General features: G+C 44.4%; 1 protein-coding gene across 5 annotated transcripts in view; it reads left to right on the top strand.

Moving 5' to 3' along the window:
- ABCA9 (ATP binding cassette subfamily A member 9) overlaps window positions 1–14,991 on the top strand; it is a 58,304-nt gene that overhangs the window by 16,543 nt on the left and 26,770 nt on the right. For all 5 annotated transcript variants that reach the window (XR_010659609.1, XM_065908546.1, XM_065908547.1 and 2 more), the window contains 11 exons: window positions 585–695; window positions 1,246–1,421; window positions 1,609–1,728; window positions 2,460–2,598; window positions 3,338–3,428; window positions 6,794–6,933; window positions 8,567–8,686; window positions 10,289–10,481; window positions 12,985–13,151; window positions 13,776–13,909; window positions 14,606–14,743. Coding sequence is in view for 4 of the 5 variants with exons in the window: in XM_065908546.1 (XP_065764618.1) it covers window positions 585–695; window positions 1,246–1,421; window positions 1,609–1,728; window positions 2,460–2,598; window positions 3,338–3,428; window positions 6,794–6,933; window positions 8,567–8,686; window positions 10,289–10,481; window positions 12,985–13,151; window positions 13,776–13,909; window positions 14,606–14,743 (1,529 nt within the window). In the remaining variant the exon portion in view is untranslated. The remainder of the gene's footprint in view (window positions 1–584; window positions 696–1,245; window positions 1,422–1,608; window positions 1,729–2,459; window positions 2,599–3,337; window positions 3,429–6,793; window positions 6,934–8,566; window positions 8,687–10,288; window positions 10,482–12,984; window positions 13,152–13,775; window positions 13,910–14,605; window positions 14,744–14,991) is intronic.

The raw sequence follows: 14,991 nt of genomic DNA, 5'->3' as shown, positions 1-14,991 counted from the left end.
CTTATAATAATTTTAGGAAGTCGGATGCACCACTGATATCTTATGGGTTTGAAGGATACAGGATAGCATGGTACTGTTTATTTTCAACTCATGGTATTAACCCTAAAGCTATCTTTATTATAATCAGCCTATCTTTAATGACAAGATTGCTTTTATTGAAAAAAATTGTTAATCAGATAATAATATATATCGTGATAATACTGCATGTATACAATGTGTATCATAGAATGTGCAGTTTTAATTTTTTAAAGATTTTTTTTATGTGGACTATTTTTAAAGCCTTTTTTGAGTTTATTACATATTGCTTCTGTCTTACATTTTGGTTTTTTGGCTGGGAGTCATGTGGGGACCTAGCTCCTTGACCTGGGGTTGAACCCACACCTCCCACATTGGAAGGGAGAGTTAACCACTGAACTGCCAGGGAAGTCCCAGAAAATGCTATTTTAAAGGAATGAATTTGGGGGTGCATTTTATCTTGAGTATTGCTAGCCAAATATGCAGAGGCTGTGAGAACTTATAAAAATTTCAGAGACTGTAAAGTTACCACGTAGGCTCTGAGTGTCCTCTTCTTGGAATAATGCCAGGCCTGGTATTTGACGTATACGAAGGCCAGATCACGGGCATCCTCGGTCACAGCGGAGCTGGGAAAACCACGCTGTTAAATATACTCAGCGGACTGTCGGCCCCAACGTCAGGTGAGAAGACAGTCACGCCACGACAGGAGCGCGGGCAAGCGAGTGCACTGTGCGTTTCATCAGTTCACTAGTTTCATTCTTAAACTCCTGTAAGCAGTTTCATCAGCTAATAGCCACACCCAGGTACTTAAGAGAGGATCTTAGAAGGTTCTTCAAGTTATTACTTATTTATTATCCAACGGGCTTGGATGTACGGTGAACATTAAGTGTTAATTCATCAAGAGTGTACAGTACTCCCCTTAGATAAAAGGAAAATGGATAAAGAAAGTATGAGAAAATAGAAGCTTATGAAATAGCCTCATATGTAACTTAGTGATGATTTAGCCATGGTGCCTCACTGTTATACTGTCCCGGTCACTATTAAGAACAAATATTCCAGATATTATGCCTTGCCTGTATTTGAACACATTATTTTTATCTGAGCACATTATTGTAATAATTTTGTTATAATGTTTAAAGGACTTTAGTATTGACCCCCGTTGTTTTCGGTTTTAAAATCTCTCACATGAGACCTGGATCTTTATCCTGAGGCTGACCGTTTCCCTTCCAGGGTCCGTCACCATCTACAATCACTCACTTTCAGAAACGGCTGACCTAGAACACATCAGCAAGCTCGCTGGAGTCTGCCCACAATCCAACGTGCAATTTGGCTTCCTCACCGTGAGAGAAAACCTCAGGCTCTTTGCTAAGATAAAAGGGATTCAACCACACGAAGTGCAGCAACAGGTAGATGCCTACGTTAGCAGTCACAGCCACGAGAATGGAACCGCTTACCTAGAAAATCCTAAATGTGTCTGTGTTATTTCTACACAATTCATCGTCAAAAGGTCCAAAAGGCCCTTTGCAATGAACAGCAGAGTGATAGTGTCCTTAAGAGAAACAGTCTAACTTTGGACTCAATATCCTTTGTTAGGTCCAACAGGTTTTACAGGATCTGGACATGGGAAACATTCAAGATGTTCTTGCTCAAAATTTAAGCGGTGGACAAAAGAGGAAACTAACATTTGGGATTGCCATTTTAGGAGATCCCCAGGTAAGTCGACCTGAAATTACTAGTGAAATCAGGTGGAGAGTTGTGAAACTGTGGTGTGCGATCCCATTTAATTTGCAACTGATAAATGTCAGAGAACTGTTCCAATGAAGAGTTAAGTGCTAAAATATTTCTCCTAAATAATTTTACAAGTACAGTTGAGTCTTGAACAATGCAGGGTTCGGGGCGGGGGGTGGGCGGCCCTCCACACAGTGGGAAATCCTAGTAGAACCTCCCGGACAGCCGTCAGCACACAGGGTCCCGCCTCTGCAAACGCCTCCAGCCTGGACTGAGTGCAGTGTGGCTGGCGTGCAGTGAAAACCATCCGCGGACACGCAGGCCCGCGCAGCTCAAAGCCGCGCTGCCCACCAGTTCGCGTACACCGCTCTTCGTTTTTCATTCGCTTTCTTTTTCATTAACTGACTTTTGGGTGCGCTTATTGATGGAGACCTCCTTGCTTTCCGAGGCTGTGTCGTCTCCGCTGTGCATCTGTGTCCGGCAGCCCTGCACACGCGCTCCCTCGGGGGCTCCCTCCCCGCCCGCCCCCGCCCGCCCCCGCCCTCTAGGCCGTCACGGAGCAGAGCTGAGCTCCCGCAGCAGCTTCCCGCCAGCAGCCCGTCTCACACCCGGCGTGTACACAGGTCCATCCTCATCTCCTGACTCACTGTACGTCGCTTTTTGAAAGAATCCGCACAAACGGGGAAAGCGGTTTCAGGGCCTTTCCTGCCGTGCAGGTTTTGCTATTGGACGAGCCGACCGCGGGGGCAGACCCTCTTTGGAGACACCGGGTGTGGAACCTCCTGCGAGAGAGGAAGTCAGACCACGTGGTCCTCTTCAGCACGCCGTTCATGGACGAGGCTGACGTCCTGGCTGGTGAGCCGCGCGTTTCCTTCGTGTAGCTCCGTGACGGCCTAGGGACCCGGGTGGACCGTGTGCAGCGAGGCTCCGCTGCAGCTGCCGAGCATGAGGCCCCCTCGAGCCAGGGGGGGGGCGGTCCTCTGGCCGATCCCAGTGTCTTCATCCCCGACGGCATTGTCCCAGCAAGGATTCGGACCCTATTGCAAAGCATCTCACCCCTTGTAACATGCAAAGCATACTCCCCACGATGTGTTCGGATTTGCCCTGTGTGAAGGGCACTCCCCAGGTGGCTCGGTGCTAAAGAGTCTGCCTGCAATGTAGAGACGCAAGAGGTGTGGGTTCAATCCCTGGGTCGGGAAGATCCCCTGGAGGAGGAAAAGGCAACCCACTCCAGTATTCTTGACCGGAGAACTCCCATGGACAGAGGAGCCTGGCGGGCTGCAGTCCACGGGTCCCAAAGAGTTGGACACGGCTGAGCACGCATGCACACATCCAGTATGTTCGGAATATCGGTTGGCTGGAAACATCCTTTTAGTGTATGACAGTTTTTCTAAATATACTCAGGAATAAACTAACACATCACTTGATTTATCAGATGTCGAAGAACGTGGCTGACTTGTGGCCAGAATTAGGATGTGCCTGTATTAGTGAGTGGTGCTCCTAAAATACACTGTTTGTTCATGAATTTGTTCTTTTTTAATAAATAGTGAAAAAATAATCTCTGAATACAATTTATTTCTTTCTTCCAACTTAGACAGGAAAGTGTTTATGTCCAACGGAAGGCTGAAGTGTTCCGGCTCTTCTCTGTTCCTGAAGAGGAAATGGGGCATCGGCTACCATCTAAGGTACCGCCCTTACTGTATGTTAGAATGTGTTGGAAATGTCAGGGTCATCACCATGCGCCTGTTAACATAGGTTGCTCCATTAGTAAGATCATCTCGAGAGAGCTGTGTTAGAACAACACCACAGCTGCTCTCCTCCTTAGTTAGAATGAGTGATTTATGGGATTGTAGACATTGAGAATATACAAATGAGTACACCAAGTCTGTGAGTTTCCCTGATGGCTCAGTGGTAAAGACCCCGCCTCCAACGCAGGAGACGCAGATTGGATCCCCCTGGGTCAGGAAGATCCCCTGGAGGAGGGCATGGCAACCCACCCCAGTGTTCTTGCCTTGAGAATCCCACGGACAGAGGAGCCTGGTGGGCCACGGTCCATGGGGTCACACAGAGTTGGACATGACTTAGCGACTAAACAACAACAACCAGTGAGATTTAAGTAGTATCTGGAAAATATGTTCACAACCCAGTGTTTGCTAAGGGAAACTTATTGACACTCCAGCCTCTCTCTTGTCCTGTCTCCGATGTTTATTTTTGCCAGTCGTAGCAATTTCAATAGCTTCCTCTCTGTTCTCCCTGACTTCACTTTCCTGTCATTTGTTTCTGTCTCCTTTTAGCAGTATTAAGTAATGTCTATCACTTACTAAGCGTGGACTAAATTTTAGGTACGTCCTAAGATATTTACATGTGGAATACTCATATAATCATACTTAATTCCCCAAATGACTTTAGGAAGATGGTATTACTATGCTTCTTTGACAAGTCAAAGAATTTTAATAATCTGCCCACTCTCATGTCATTTACACTGTGCTTGGTCGCTCAGTCGTGTCCAACTCTTTGTGACCCCGTGGACTGTAACCCACCAGGCTCCTCTGTCCAAGGAGTTCTCCAGACAAGAACACTGGAGTGGGTTGCTGTGCCCTCCCCCAGGGGATCTTCCCAACCCGGGGATCAAACCCAGTCTTCCGCACTGCAATTTGGACCGAGATTATAGATGTGATGCAAATTACTCCCTACACTTCCCAGTAAAGTGTAATATTTCTTAAAAAGTAATTCAAGTCATTCCATCCCCAGTGGCTAAATGGATCCCACATTATTCACTCCAAGTGTTTTGTGGTTGCTCAGTCACTAACTCGTGACTGACTCTTTGTGACCCCATGTGCGACAGCACACCAGGCTTCCCTGTCCTTCACTATCTCCCGGAGTTTGCTCAAGCTCATGGCCATTGAGTTGGTGATGCCATCCAACCACTTCATCCTCTGTCACCCACTTCTCCTGCCTTCAGGGTCTTTTCCAATGAGTCGGCTCTTCACAACAGGTGACCAAAATATTGGAGCTTCAGCTGCAGCGTCAGTCCTTCCAATGAATATTCAGGACTGATTTCCTTTAGGATGGACTGGTTGAATCTCCTTGCAGTCCAAGGGACTCTCAAGAGTCTTCTCCAACAACACAAATCAAAAGCATCAATTCTTCAGTGATCAGCCTCCTTTATGGTTCAAATTTCTCATCAGTACATGACTACTGGAGGAACCGTAGCTTTGACTGGATAGTGGTTAACCACTATCTAGGGGTTAAATGGATCTCACATCATTCACTCTCAAGTGTTTATCTTGATCTAATTTACGATCCGCCATGATTTCGGGGCACGACCTGGTTGAATAAATGCCTCAGCTAAAGCCAACATGGGCCGTCCTCTGGGGGGCCCCAAACTGTAGTCTGACTCTGCTTAAGGTGGGACGCCTGTGTGCTGATTCTTCCTCCATCGCATTTTAACTGTGTTCACATCTCATCCACTCTTGAAGGTCTTCTCTGAATGTCTTGTCTTGAACAATAAGCACCCTCTTTACCGCAACTTTGAAAGCACTGTTTTGAATTGTTGAGTGAGGCATCTTAATTAACTTCTTTGATCCTCAGTTAAAAAAGCGAAACAATAATACCTACTTTGCAGTGAAGGCTAAAAATATTGTAATGAATACCTATGGCGGAACCAGCTGCTCAGCTGGTTGAGCTCCCCTTCCCTCCCCCTTCCTCCTGTTGCGTGCTGCCTCATCTCTCTGCCATGTCCCAGCTCCTTTAGGGAAGGCACGACACTCCCCCTGTTTGGTATCCTGAAGAGCGATTCACACAGGGTCTTGTAAACTCAGAATGCTTTTAGCTACAATTGATTTTTTTAGGTTTGTCTCACCAAAGTCCATTACGACGCCCTTGTCATTGTACAACCTCAGTAAGTTTCTTTTTCTTTTTAGTGTCAGATAACGTCTCTGACTTTTTGTTTAAATTTTAATACTTACTTATTTACTTGGCTGCTCCGGGTCTTAGTTGCTGCACATGGGGTCTAGTTCCCTGACCATGCATGGAACCTGGGCTCCCACATTGGGAGGGAGCATGGAGTCCTAGCCACTGGACCTCCAGGCAAGGCCCAGCTTCGGTAAATGCCAGTGGATGTGACTAATAACAGGGTAACAGGGTTTCTTAAATCTAATGATTCCATACAGAACTTTATATGTTCTCATCAAGAAGATGGACCAACTTTGACTTGAATAAATTTTGCCCCCCTGAAAAGATAAAATTAGCTAACATATTTTGAGGTTTACACGTTGCCAGGACCTATATGATTCCATACATACTGTGTTTTGCTATGTCTCCTAAAATTCTTGGAGACCTGAGTATTATTTCCCATCACAGAGTAGAAAACAGATGCTCAGAGGCCTAAATCTGGAACATGGACCAACAGGACACGAGAACTGTGTTCTTAACGACTGCAGCAAATTAACACTCTTTCTCTCTGCTGCCTCCACTCTGTTTTGTAGAACTCATATTTTACTGCAAAGAGAGAATTCAAAAGTTGAGATTTTGAACAGATGGAGGCAAAATCGCCATTCCCCCACCTGACCCCAGTCAGGATGGAGCCGGATATCTTTCTCCCAAATAACAAACCTTGAGTCTCCTCACCTATCCTCAAGTGTTGTGAGTGTCAGTCGCTCAGTCGTGCCCGACTCTTTGCGATCCCGTGGACTACAGCCCACCAGGCTCCTCTGTCCATGAGATTTTCCAGGCAAGGATACTATTGTGGGTTGCCATTTCCTTCTCCAGGGGATCTTCCCAACCCAGGGATCGAACCCGGGTCTCCTGCACTGCAGGCAGATTCTTTACTGACTGAGCTTCAAGGGAAGCATCCCTTAATGTTTCTCCCTCTGCATGTTGTGTAGATGATACAGCTTGGGCTACATGGATATTTTTAAGTCTTGCTTCCTCTATTAGATTATACTGTTTTGTCTCATAAATATTAATGAAGCGACAAACACATGCTAGGATTCTTTGTATAGGTGGTGTTGGATAAGAACAGCCTTAACTTACTGTTTTTAAACATCAGTTTGCATCTGAATGAGACATGTGATCCAGACAGTGTAACATCGATTGTTAAACACCACGTCCCCGATGCCAAATTAACAGCCCAAAGTGAAGAAAAGCTGACATATATTCTGCCTTTGGAAAGGACAAACAAATTTCCAGGTAACAGAATGCAAGAGACCACAGAATTGTTTGTAATAATGTTGTGTACAATCACTGTGGTGTTTAGAATGATGGTTGATATTCTGCTGCTTTCAAAGTACATGGCACTGTGAATTATTTATGACTTATTGTTTAATATTTCAATAGCACTTATGAGTACACTGAAGCAGGAAAATGCTAATTATGTTTCAAGTTACAACGTGTGCAGTCAAGAGATACAGAGCGACATCAAGCTACAGTGAGAAGCATTAGGGGAATTTGTGTCAGGAATGCCTGAGAAGGAGGTCCAGGCAGGAAGAGGTCTGGGCAAACCCTGGCGGGGAATCAGATGGGAGCCAAGGGAGCATGCACTATAGGTAGACGGTGTCATAAGCACCGCGGCATAGTGTTATAATCTTCACAATTCGACAGTAATTATGATCAGCCTATAAGAAGATCAAGAGCTTTGCTGCAAACACGAATGGCTGGAGAGCCATCGCCTTTACCCCTCTTCTGTCTGGTTTCCCAATATGCTGTTTCATTCCCCAAGCATTCTGAGCTGGATTGTATTACAAAGTGTAACCCATAAGAATGTGTTTACTTTATTGAATTCCAAGAACTTGCCAACTCTTGATGGAAGGTCCTGGGGCCAATCTGCATGCTTGAATTAATAAGCCTGCAGCAATCATGGCTAATAGAGAAATACAGCACCAGGCAAGCTCGGCCGCCAGGGCCAGACTGGCTGGATTCAAAGCCCAGCCAGGCAGGCTATACTAATGTACGCCACCTCAGTTTGACCATTTGTAAAAGGAGGTTCATGTTAGTACGAACTTTATAGGGGCTTTATGAAGCTTTAATTCATTTACATTTATTTTGAAAATGTTAAATATAAATCAAGCACCTGGAAGATACTTGACAGGTAGCACCTATGGAATTTCAGCAAGTTTCAGACACCCTCAGTTTCAGAATGTGCCACCAAGGAGGAAACAGAAAGGAATGATGCTGGCTTTTAAATACAACCTCCTCGCATTTATGACACATGCTCGTTTCAGATGCACTAAAAGTTGATGAAATGTATTCATTTTAGAATCAGTGAACCAATGATCATGTGAACACACACCATGCCTTTGATATTTGCATTGTTTGTGTGCACATGTGCTAAGCTGTGTCCAACTCTTCTGCAGCCCCACGGAGTGTGGCCCACCAGGCTCCTCTGTCCATGGGATCCCAGGCAAGAGTGCTGGAGTGGGCTGCAGTTTCCTCCTCCAGGGGATCTTCCCGACCCCGGGATGGAACCTGCGTCTCCTGCATTGCAGGTGGATTCTTTACCACTGAGCCACCTGGGAAGCCTAGCAATTACATTTTTAAAAAACACATTAAATAAAATAGAATACTTTTTTTTCCCCAAAACCCCCCACATGTGTAGTAGTCTAGGCATGAGACAAGAAATTTCTAGATTTTTATACCCAAGAAGGTCTGGAAATTAACACACTCTATAGTTTATCTTAGAAGTAAGGGAATGTCTATAGCATAGGTTTGTTTCTGATGAATGTATTTGTCCTATCACAAATGTTTTCAACTTTGAAAAAATATAGTTATTATCAATCTCATTACAACTGATATTAATTTAGTACATTTTTATGCCTATTTTTAGACCTCTGTAGGGATCTTGAAAGCTGTTCCAACCAGGGCATTGAGAATTATGGTATTTCCATGACAACATTGAATGAAGTGTTCTTAAAATTAGAAGGAAAATCAGCTATTGATGAATCAGGTAATAAATAATTTTTTAACTTGAAATGTCTCATTCTGTGCTATATTTTGTCCTGAAAACACACTTGGAATGATGAAAGTTCTATGATTTTCGAGGTGCTATGATTCAATATGATCTTGGAAAAAGTTAGAGCAGATGAAAAGTCTATTTCTTGTTTTCTTCCCTCTTCTCTCAATACTGGTCTCACCTCTTGGATTCTGTATTCTGTCCCAGACATTTTACTAAGCCTGTGAAATACAGTGGTGTACAGACTAGGTCTTTATGTGGCAGACATAAATATGCAATATAGTGTTTTTTTGAATGTAACTGCTATGGATAAAAGAAAATTAGAATTGTAAATTGAAAGTTATTTTCTTGACATATTTGAGGATATTATTTCACTATTAGGCTTCTCTGGTGGCTCAGTGGTAAAGAATCTGCCTGCAATGCAGGAGACCGGGGTTCGATCCCTGGGTCAGGAAGATCCCCTTGAGAAGGAAATGGCAACCCACTCCAGTGTTTCACTGTTGCTGGTGAAAGATTCGCTGTCGGTCTAGTTGCTCCTCCTCGGAGCTTTCTGCCTTTCTTCTCTAGTTGCTCTAAGATGTTTCTTTTGTCTGATCTAACTTCATCTACTGCCTTTAGTCTTGACCATGCTCTTGTCTTCTTTTCTTTTTTGATTGCTCAGGTGGGAAGTCATTTTTATATACTTGATAACTTTTTTAAGTGGTATAATTCACTTTTAGGGAACATACATTCAAAACATCTAGAGCTGATCAATTTCTCTAGGCTTCTCTTCCAAAAGAGGTAACTTTATCTAGTTTTCAGGCTTCCCTTGTGGCTCAGATGGTAAAGAATCCAGCTGCAATGCAGGGGACCCAGGTTTGATCCCTGGGTTGGGAAGATCTGCTGGAGAAGGGAATGCAACCCACTCCAGTATTCTTGCCTGGAGAATCCCATAAACACAGGAGGCTGACGGGCTACAGTCCTGGGGTCACAAAGAGTCAGACATGAATAAGTGATTTTCACACACCTAGTTTTCAGCTATGGCTATGTTAAAAATATTGTCTCAACAAATTTCATATTCTTCTGTTCTTCATATTCTTTCATATTCTCCTTGGTCAAAAATACTAAGAGAGTTTATCTCTTGCAATAGATTTCTCCCAGGCTAAATATGGATTTCTGTTCATTATGTTCTCTACAATGAATTCAGTCCTTTAGAGCTCTAGATATAGAGCTATTTTTTTTCCAGAAAATGTAAGATTTCCTTTTATTATGTTGTTATTTTCTTTTCCTGTATTATATCTTTTTATTTTTATTTTTTTGCTATGTTCCTGTTTCTTTAGCAGTTTCTCTAGTGGTGCCCTGAATTAGATTATTTGCATCTTTGCCCAAGACTCTCCTCTGACAACAATTGTTGAAAAGATGCTCCTAGGAAAATCTAAACAATGCACGTTAGCATCACTGAGTCAATGGACGTGGGTTTGAGCAGACTCCGGGGGACAGGGAGGGACAGGGGAACGTGGTGTGCCGCAGTCCAGGGGGTCGCAGAGTCGGACAGGACTGGGCGACTGAACCGCAGCGCAGCGGCTCTTCGCAAATGACTGATTTCATCTTTTGTAGGAACTGGAGTTTGGGAACAGAGTGACAGGACAGACGACCCAGGCAGCCTCGCCGAGCCGGAACAAGTTGCGCCGTCCTTCAGCGAGGCGAGCGGCACGGTCGGCGGCCTGGCCCTCTGGAGGCAGCAGCTCTGTGCAGTGGCGAAAGTCCGGCTCCTGAAGTTAAAGAGCGAAAAGAGAGCCCTGCTGGCCATGTGAGTACCTGCGAGCTTCAGGTTCACAGGAGCAGCGTGCTCTCACCAAACCCGGGAGAGAGGAACTGGGACGGAAGCAGTCCCAGCAACTGCAGACGGCCTCTTTAACGCGGAAACCAGTGTTTCCTTAACTTTCATTTTATGCTGGAGCATGCTGTCGCTAACTTGTGTCCAATTCTTTCGTGACCCCGTGGACGGAAGCCAGGCTCCTCTGTCCAGCCAACAATATTGTGATGGTCTCAGGCGGGCAGCGAAGGGACTCAGCCACGCACACACGTGTCCACTCTCCCCCAAGCTCCCCTCCCGTCCAGGCTGCCGTATAACACCGACAGAGCCCCTGTGCTGGACACAGGTCCTTGCTGGTTATCGTTTTAAACAGAGCAGTGTGTCCGTGTCCATCCCAAACAACCAAGCATCCCTTCCCCTCTTCTCCCCCCCAGCAACCATAAGTTCACAGAGAAATCAATTTTAATTGCTTTGGTGGATATGTAATTAAACCAGATAAAGTTTGGGATTTTTCTTTTAATTTTCACAGAATCTGTTCTGATCAAAGGGTTGAAGTAGTTTTTCAGGAGCTTTGAAGTCAGGCCCTAGGTTCTAAGGACTTGCCTCTTTCCCCAGAGTAGCTCTATGCCCGTTTTTATTTGAGCAGAGAATTCAAGTCATTTCCTAGAACTTACCTGTAGAGCTCCAGGCCCTTTGTAAAGCAATACCTCCTTGCAAGAGTCCTCTCTCTACCCAGGACATATATTCATTAAAAAATATTTGTGAGTACTCCTGCATAGCACTCTGCTAAATGTCCGACACTTATCGAATAAGCCAGACGTGGGATTTGGCTTTGGAGGGTGATTAAAAGTACACTAAAGAAGCATAACACAACAGTAGCCAGGAGAGGGAAGCAACCTAGATGTGCATCGACAGATGAATGCATAAAGAAGCTGTGGTCCCTACATACAATGGAGTATCACTCAGCCATAAAAAGGAATGACTCTGAGTCTGTTCTGGTGAGGTGGATGAACTTAGATCCTTTATGCATAGTGAAGTCAAAAACAGAAAAACAAGTACCGTATATTAATGTATATATACATATATGGAATCTAGAAGGATGGCACTGATGAACCTGTTTGCAGAGGAGGAATAGAGACACATAGAGAACAGAGTCATGGACGCGGCAGAGGAAGGAGACGGCGAGATGAACTGAGATCAGCCCTGACGTATACACACCACAAGCGTAAAACGGACAGCTCGTGGGAAGCTGCGGCGTGGCCCAGGGAGCTCAGCCTGGAGCTCTGCGACAGCCTGGAGCGGGGCGGTGGGGGGGGTGAGACGGAGGCTCGAGGGGGAGGGGGCGTGTGGACATGTACTGCCAATTCACGTTGTACAGTGGAAACCGACATAGCATTGGAACGCAATTATCCTCCAATTTAAAAAAAAGCAGAGTGCACAGTTAGACAATATCGTCAGCTGTAGCACTGATACAAGAGAAAAGATGTCCAAATGGGGCTTCCCAAAAAAAGAATCTTACATGAGGGAGAATTTGAATTTGGTGGAAGAAAATGGAGCACATAGCTAAGGAAAGAAAGGAGGATGAAAAAGCAGGCAGAGGAGGCAGTTTGCGCCGTGGAGATACGTGAGGAGAGAGGAAAAATTGGACTTAATTTGAGTTAGTTGCCAGCCTGCGGCACAGGATGTACGAGAGAGTAAGAATAATTCTGATAACACATTAAATAGAGCTAAGGAGTTTGGGCTTTATACAAAGTAAGGAACTAATGAGGTTCTTTTATTATTTTTGAATGGGCAATTGGTATAACTAGAACAGAATGCCAAGAAACTTAATTGCACAACCGTGCAAAAAGATTTGGAAAGAGTAGGCACTGGAGACCAGGAAGAGACACTGGGGGCCCTTTGAAAGAGGTCAGAAAGGGCTCACTCGGGTCCAGATTTGAAAAGTAGGAGAGAGGTTTTGGAGGCAAGCAGTGATGATGACACGATAAGCAGAAAATGTCACCGTTCGGAAAAGGGACAGAAGGGAGAGAAATAAGTAGACACAGACCGAGGCTCAGGCTTGCGCAAATGAGAAAATGTCGTTTATAGGAATTGGGAACAGGAGGAGGAGAGGTTCAGGCCGTAGGAAGTCTGGGTGTTGGTGACACGCCAGCTTGCGGTGTTCCAGAAAAAGATGGCAAGCAGGGCTGAAACAGGATGAAGAAATGGGCGCTGGAGAGAGAGATTTCAGGGTCGTCCTCAGCTGACTTCGTCAGCTGGAAAGACGTGTTCAGGGGTGGAGGGGGAGGTGGTTTAGAGATACACAGACACCAAGAACAGATGCACACGCGCCACCTCATGTCAGAAAAAAGAAAAGAGCGGGGGCGGGGGGAGGCACATTCATATGCTTGACTAGTGTTTGTAACTTATTTCTATCTTCACAGTTACCTGCTTGAACTGAAAAACCCGCAATAGTTGCTACAGGTGAATTGTTTTCTTGTACATTTCCTCCTTGTAGATTCCTGCTGTTTGGCATTACCTTTGGTCCTCAGCTTTTGGAGCATCTGTTCTATCGATTACATCAAGAAAGCTATTCTTGGGGACTGTCTCCGAACATGTACTTCCTCTCCCCGGGTCAACCACCTCGACCCCCGCTGACCCGCTTACTGGTCATCAACAGAACAGGTGAATGTGCGGCTGGACACACCGGTTCAATGTTGATTCATGTTGAGAGGCTCCCCTAGACCATACGAACCACGAGGGGAAAAGGAATTCTGTATGTTTTAGAAAAGTGTAGGTGAGGTCAAACAGGAAATGCATTCCAAAGTGAAAAATATAAGGGAGGAGAGTTTGTTTTTAAAAACACATTTTGCAAGTTTACTTAAAGCCTAAAGCATGTTGCACAAAGCAACTCAAGGGAATTTAGAAAAGTGGTTACTGATTGATGTGTGAGGTCTCTCTATAACACTTTTTAAGTACTATGCAGTTGTGAGCTTTGGAGAAAAAAAATATTTTCCACACTTCCAAGATGGACGTTTAATATGGTCGAGGATTTGAATGTTAATTTTAAGTAGCGTTTGCACACAAACAGAAATGATAAGTAAATGCTTCGGCTGTAGGTAAAGCAAGTCTGACGTCTGCTTGACACCAGAATGGATTTTAGTCCCACGGCATTGGTTCTGGCTTTGTAAGGAAATCCTTAGAGTCCTTATTATGGTATGCTTTGAGTGACATCATTTAGTGTTTAAAAAATATTCCTTTGTGTGTTTTACTTCATTTTTGCTTCTTTTGATCTTACGCGCACGGTAGGGTCAAGCATTGATGACTTCATACATTCACTGAGACACCAAAACATCGCTTTAGAAGTGGACACCTTTGGAACCAGGATTGGCCCCAATGAGTCATCCTACAACGGGGCCATCACCGTGACAGGAGGTGGCGAGGTACGCCGGGCTCTGACTCACGCCCGGCATGTCAAAGACGGGCAGGGACGAGCAGCCTGAACGGTGCACGTCAGCTGACACGAAAGGCCAGTCTGACGCAAGCAGACGGGAAGTTTCTGATTTTTAGAGGTTCATTCATTCTGCACATTCTTTATTTGTAAACTGAATATGTCACATCCTGAAACAAAGCCTACTGTTGTGTTTAAGTGAGGTTGCATTATGGAGTTCTATAGTGAGTGTTTAAAGTTTAAAGTGAAAGTCGCTCTGTCGTGTCCAACTGTTTGCGACCCTCCATGAAATTCTCCAGGCCAGAATACTGGAGTGGGTAGCCTTGCCCTTCTCCAGGGGATCCTCCTAACCCGGGGATCAAACCCAAGCCTCCCACATTGCAGGCAGATTCTTTACCAGCTGAGCCACAAAGTGTTTCTGCTAAAAATCATGTGATGTATTTTGTTTTAGTTTAGGCATAAATAGTCACACAGCTAATGCTGTCACAGTTGGTAGAGATCAAAATACTGAACTCCTTGCAGTATATTGGGAATTAATTGAATAATATGAGTGATGGTAGTATTCATGACACTTAGTGCTTTAGCCTTCCTGTGTTGTCCATAATTTGAAAGCTTTTCTACCATGCACTTTCATTAAATTGTATATTTGCTTTCTGAGGACTTAGAATGCATATTTGCTATGCTTTAGGATCCCAGATTTTCAATAGCCTGTAACACCAAAAGGCTGAATTGCTTTCCTGTGCTCATGGACATCATTAGCAACGGGCTACTTGGAATGCTTAATTCTTCAGAACACATTCAGACAGACAGAGCCACGTATTTTGAGGTAAGTATAGTATCACCTCACTTTTCGTGGGTCATGAGACGTTTTCAGGAAAATACTTGAAATGCTGAAATAACAGGGTAGTTTTTATGAACTTATTCTTGAATGTTTATGTTTTATATGCAACTAAATTAGCATATATATATATGTACACACATATGTGTATTCATACATATGCAATATTTAGCAATATTGTGAAGCACTGTAACTTTAATTGGATGACAGGGCCAATAGAACAACAGAAATACAAT

Source organism: Muntiacus reevesi, chromosome 18 (assembly GCF_963930625.1).
Source record: "Muntiacus reevesi chromosome 18, mMunRee1.1, whole genome shotgun sequence".
Taxonomy (NCBI): Eukaryota; Metazoa; Chordata; class Mammalia; order Artiodactyla; family Cervidae; genus Muntiacus; species Muntiacus reevesi.
This window is presented reverse-complemented; position numbering and strand designations above follow the sequence as displayed.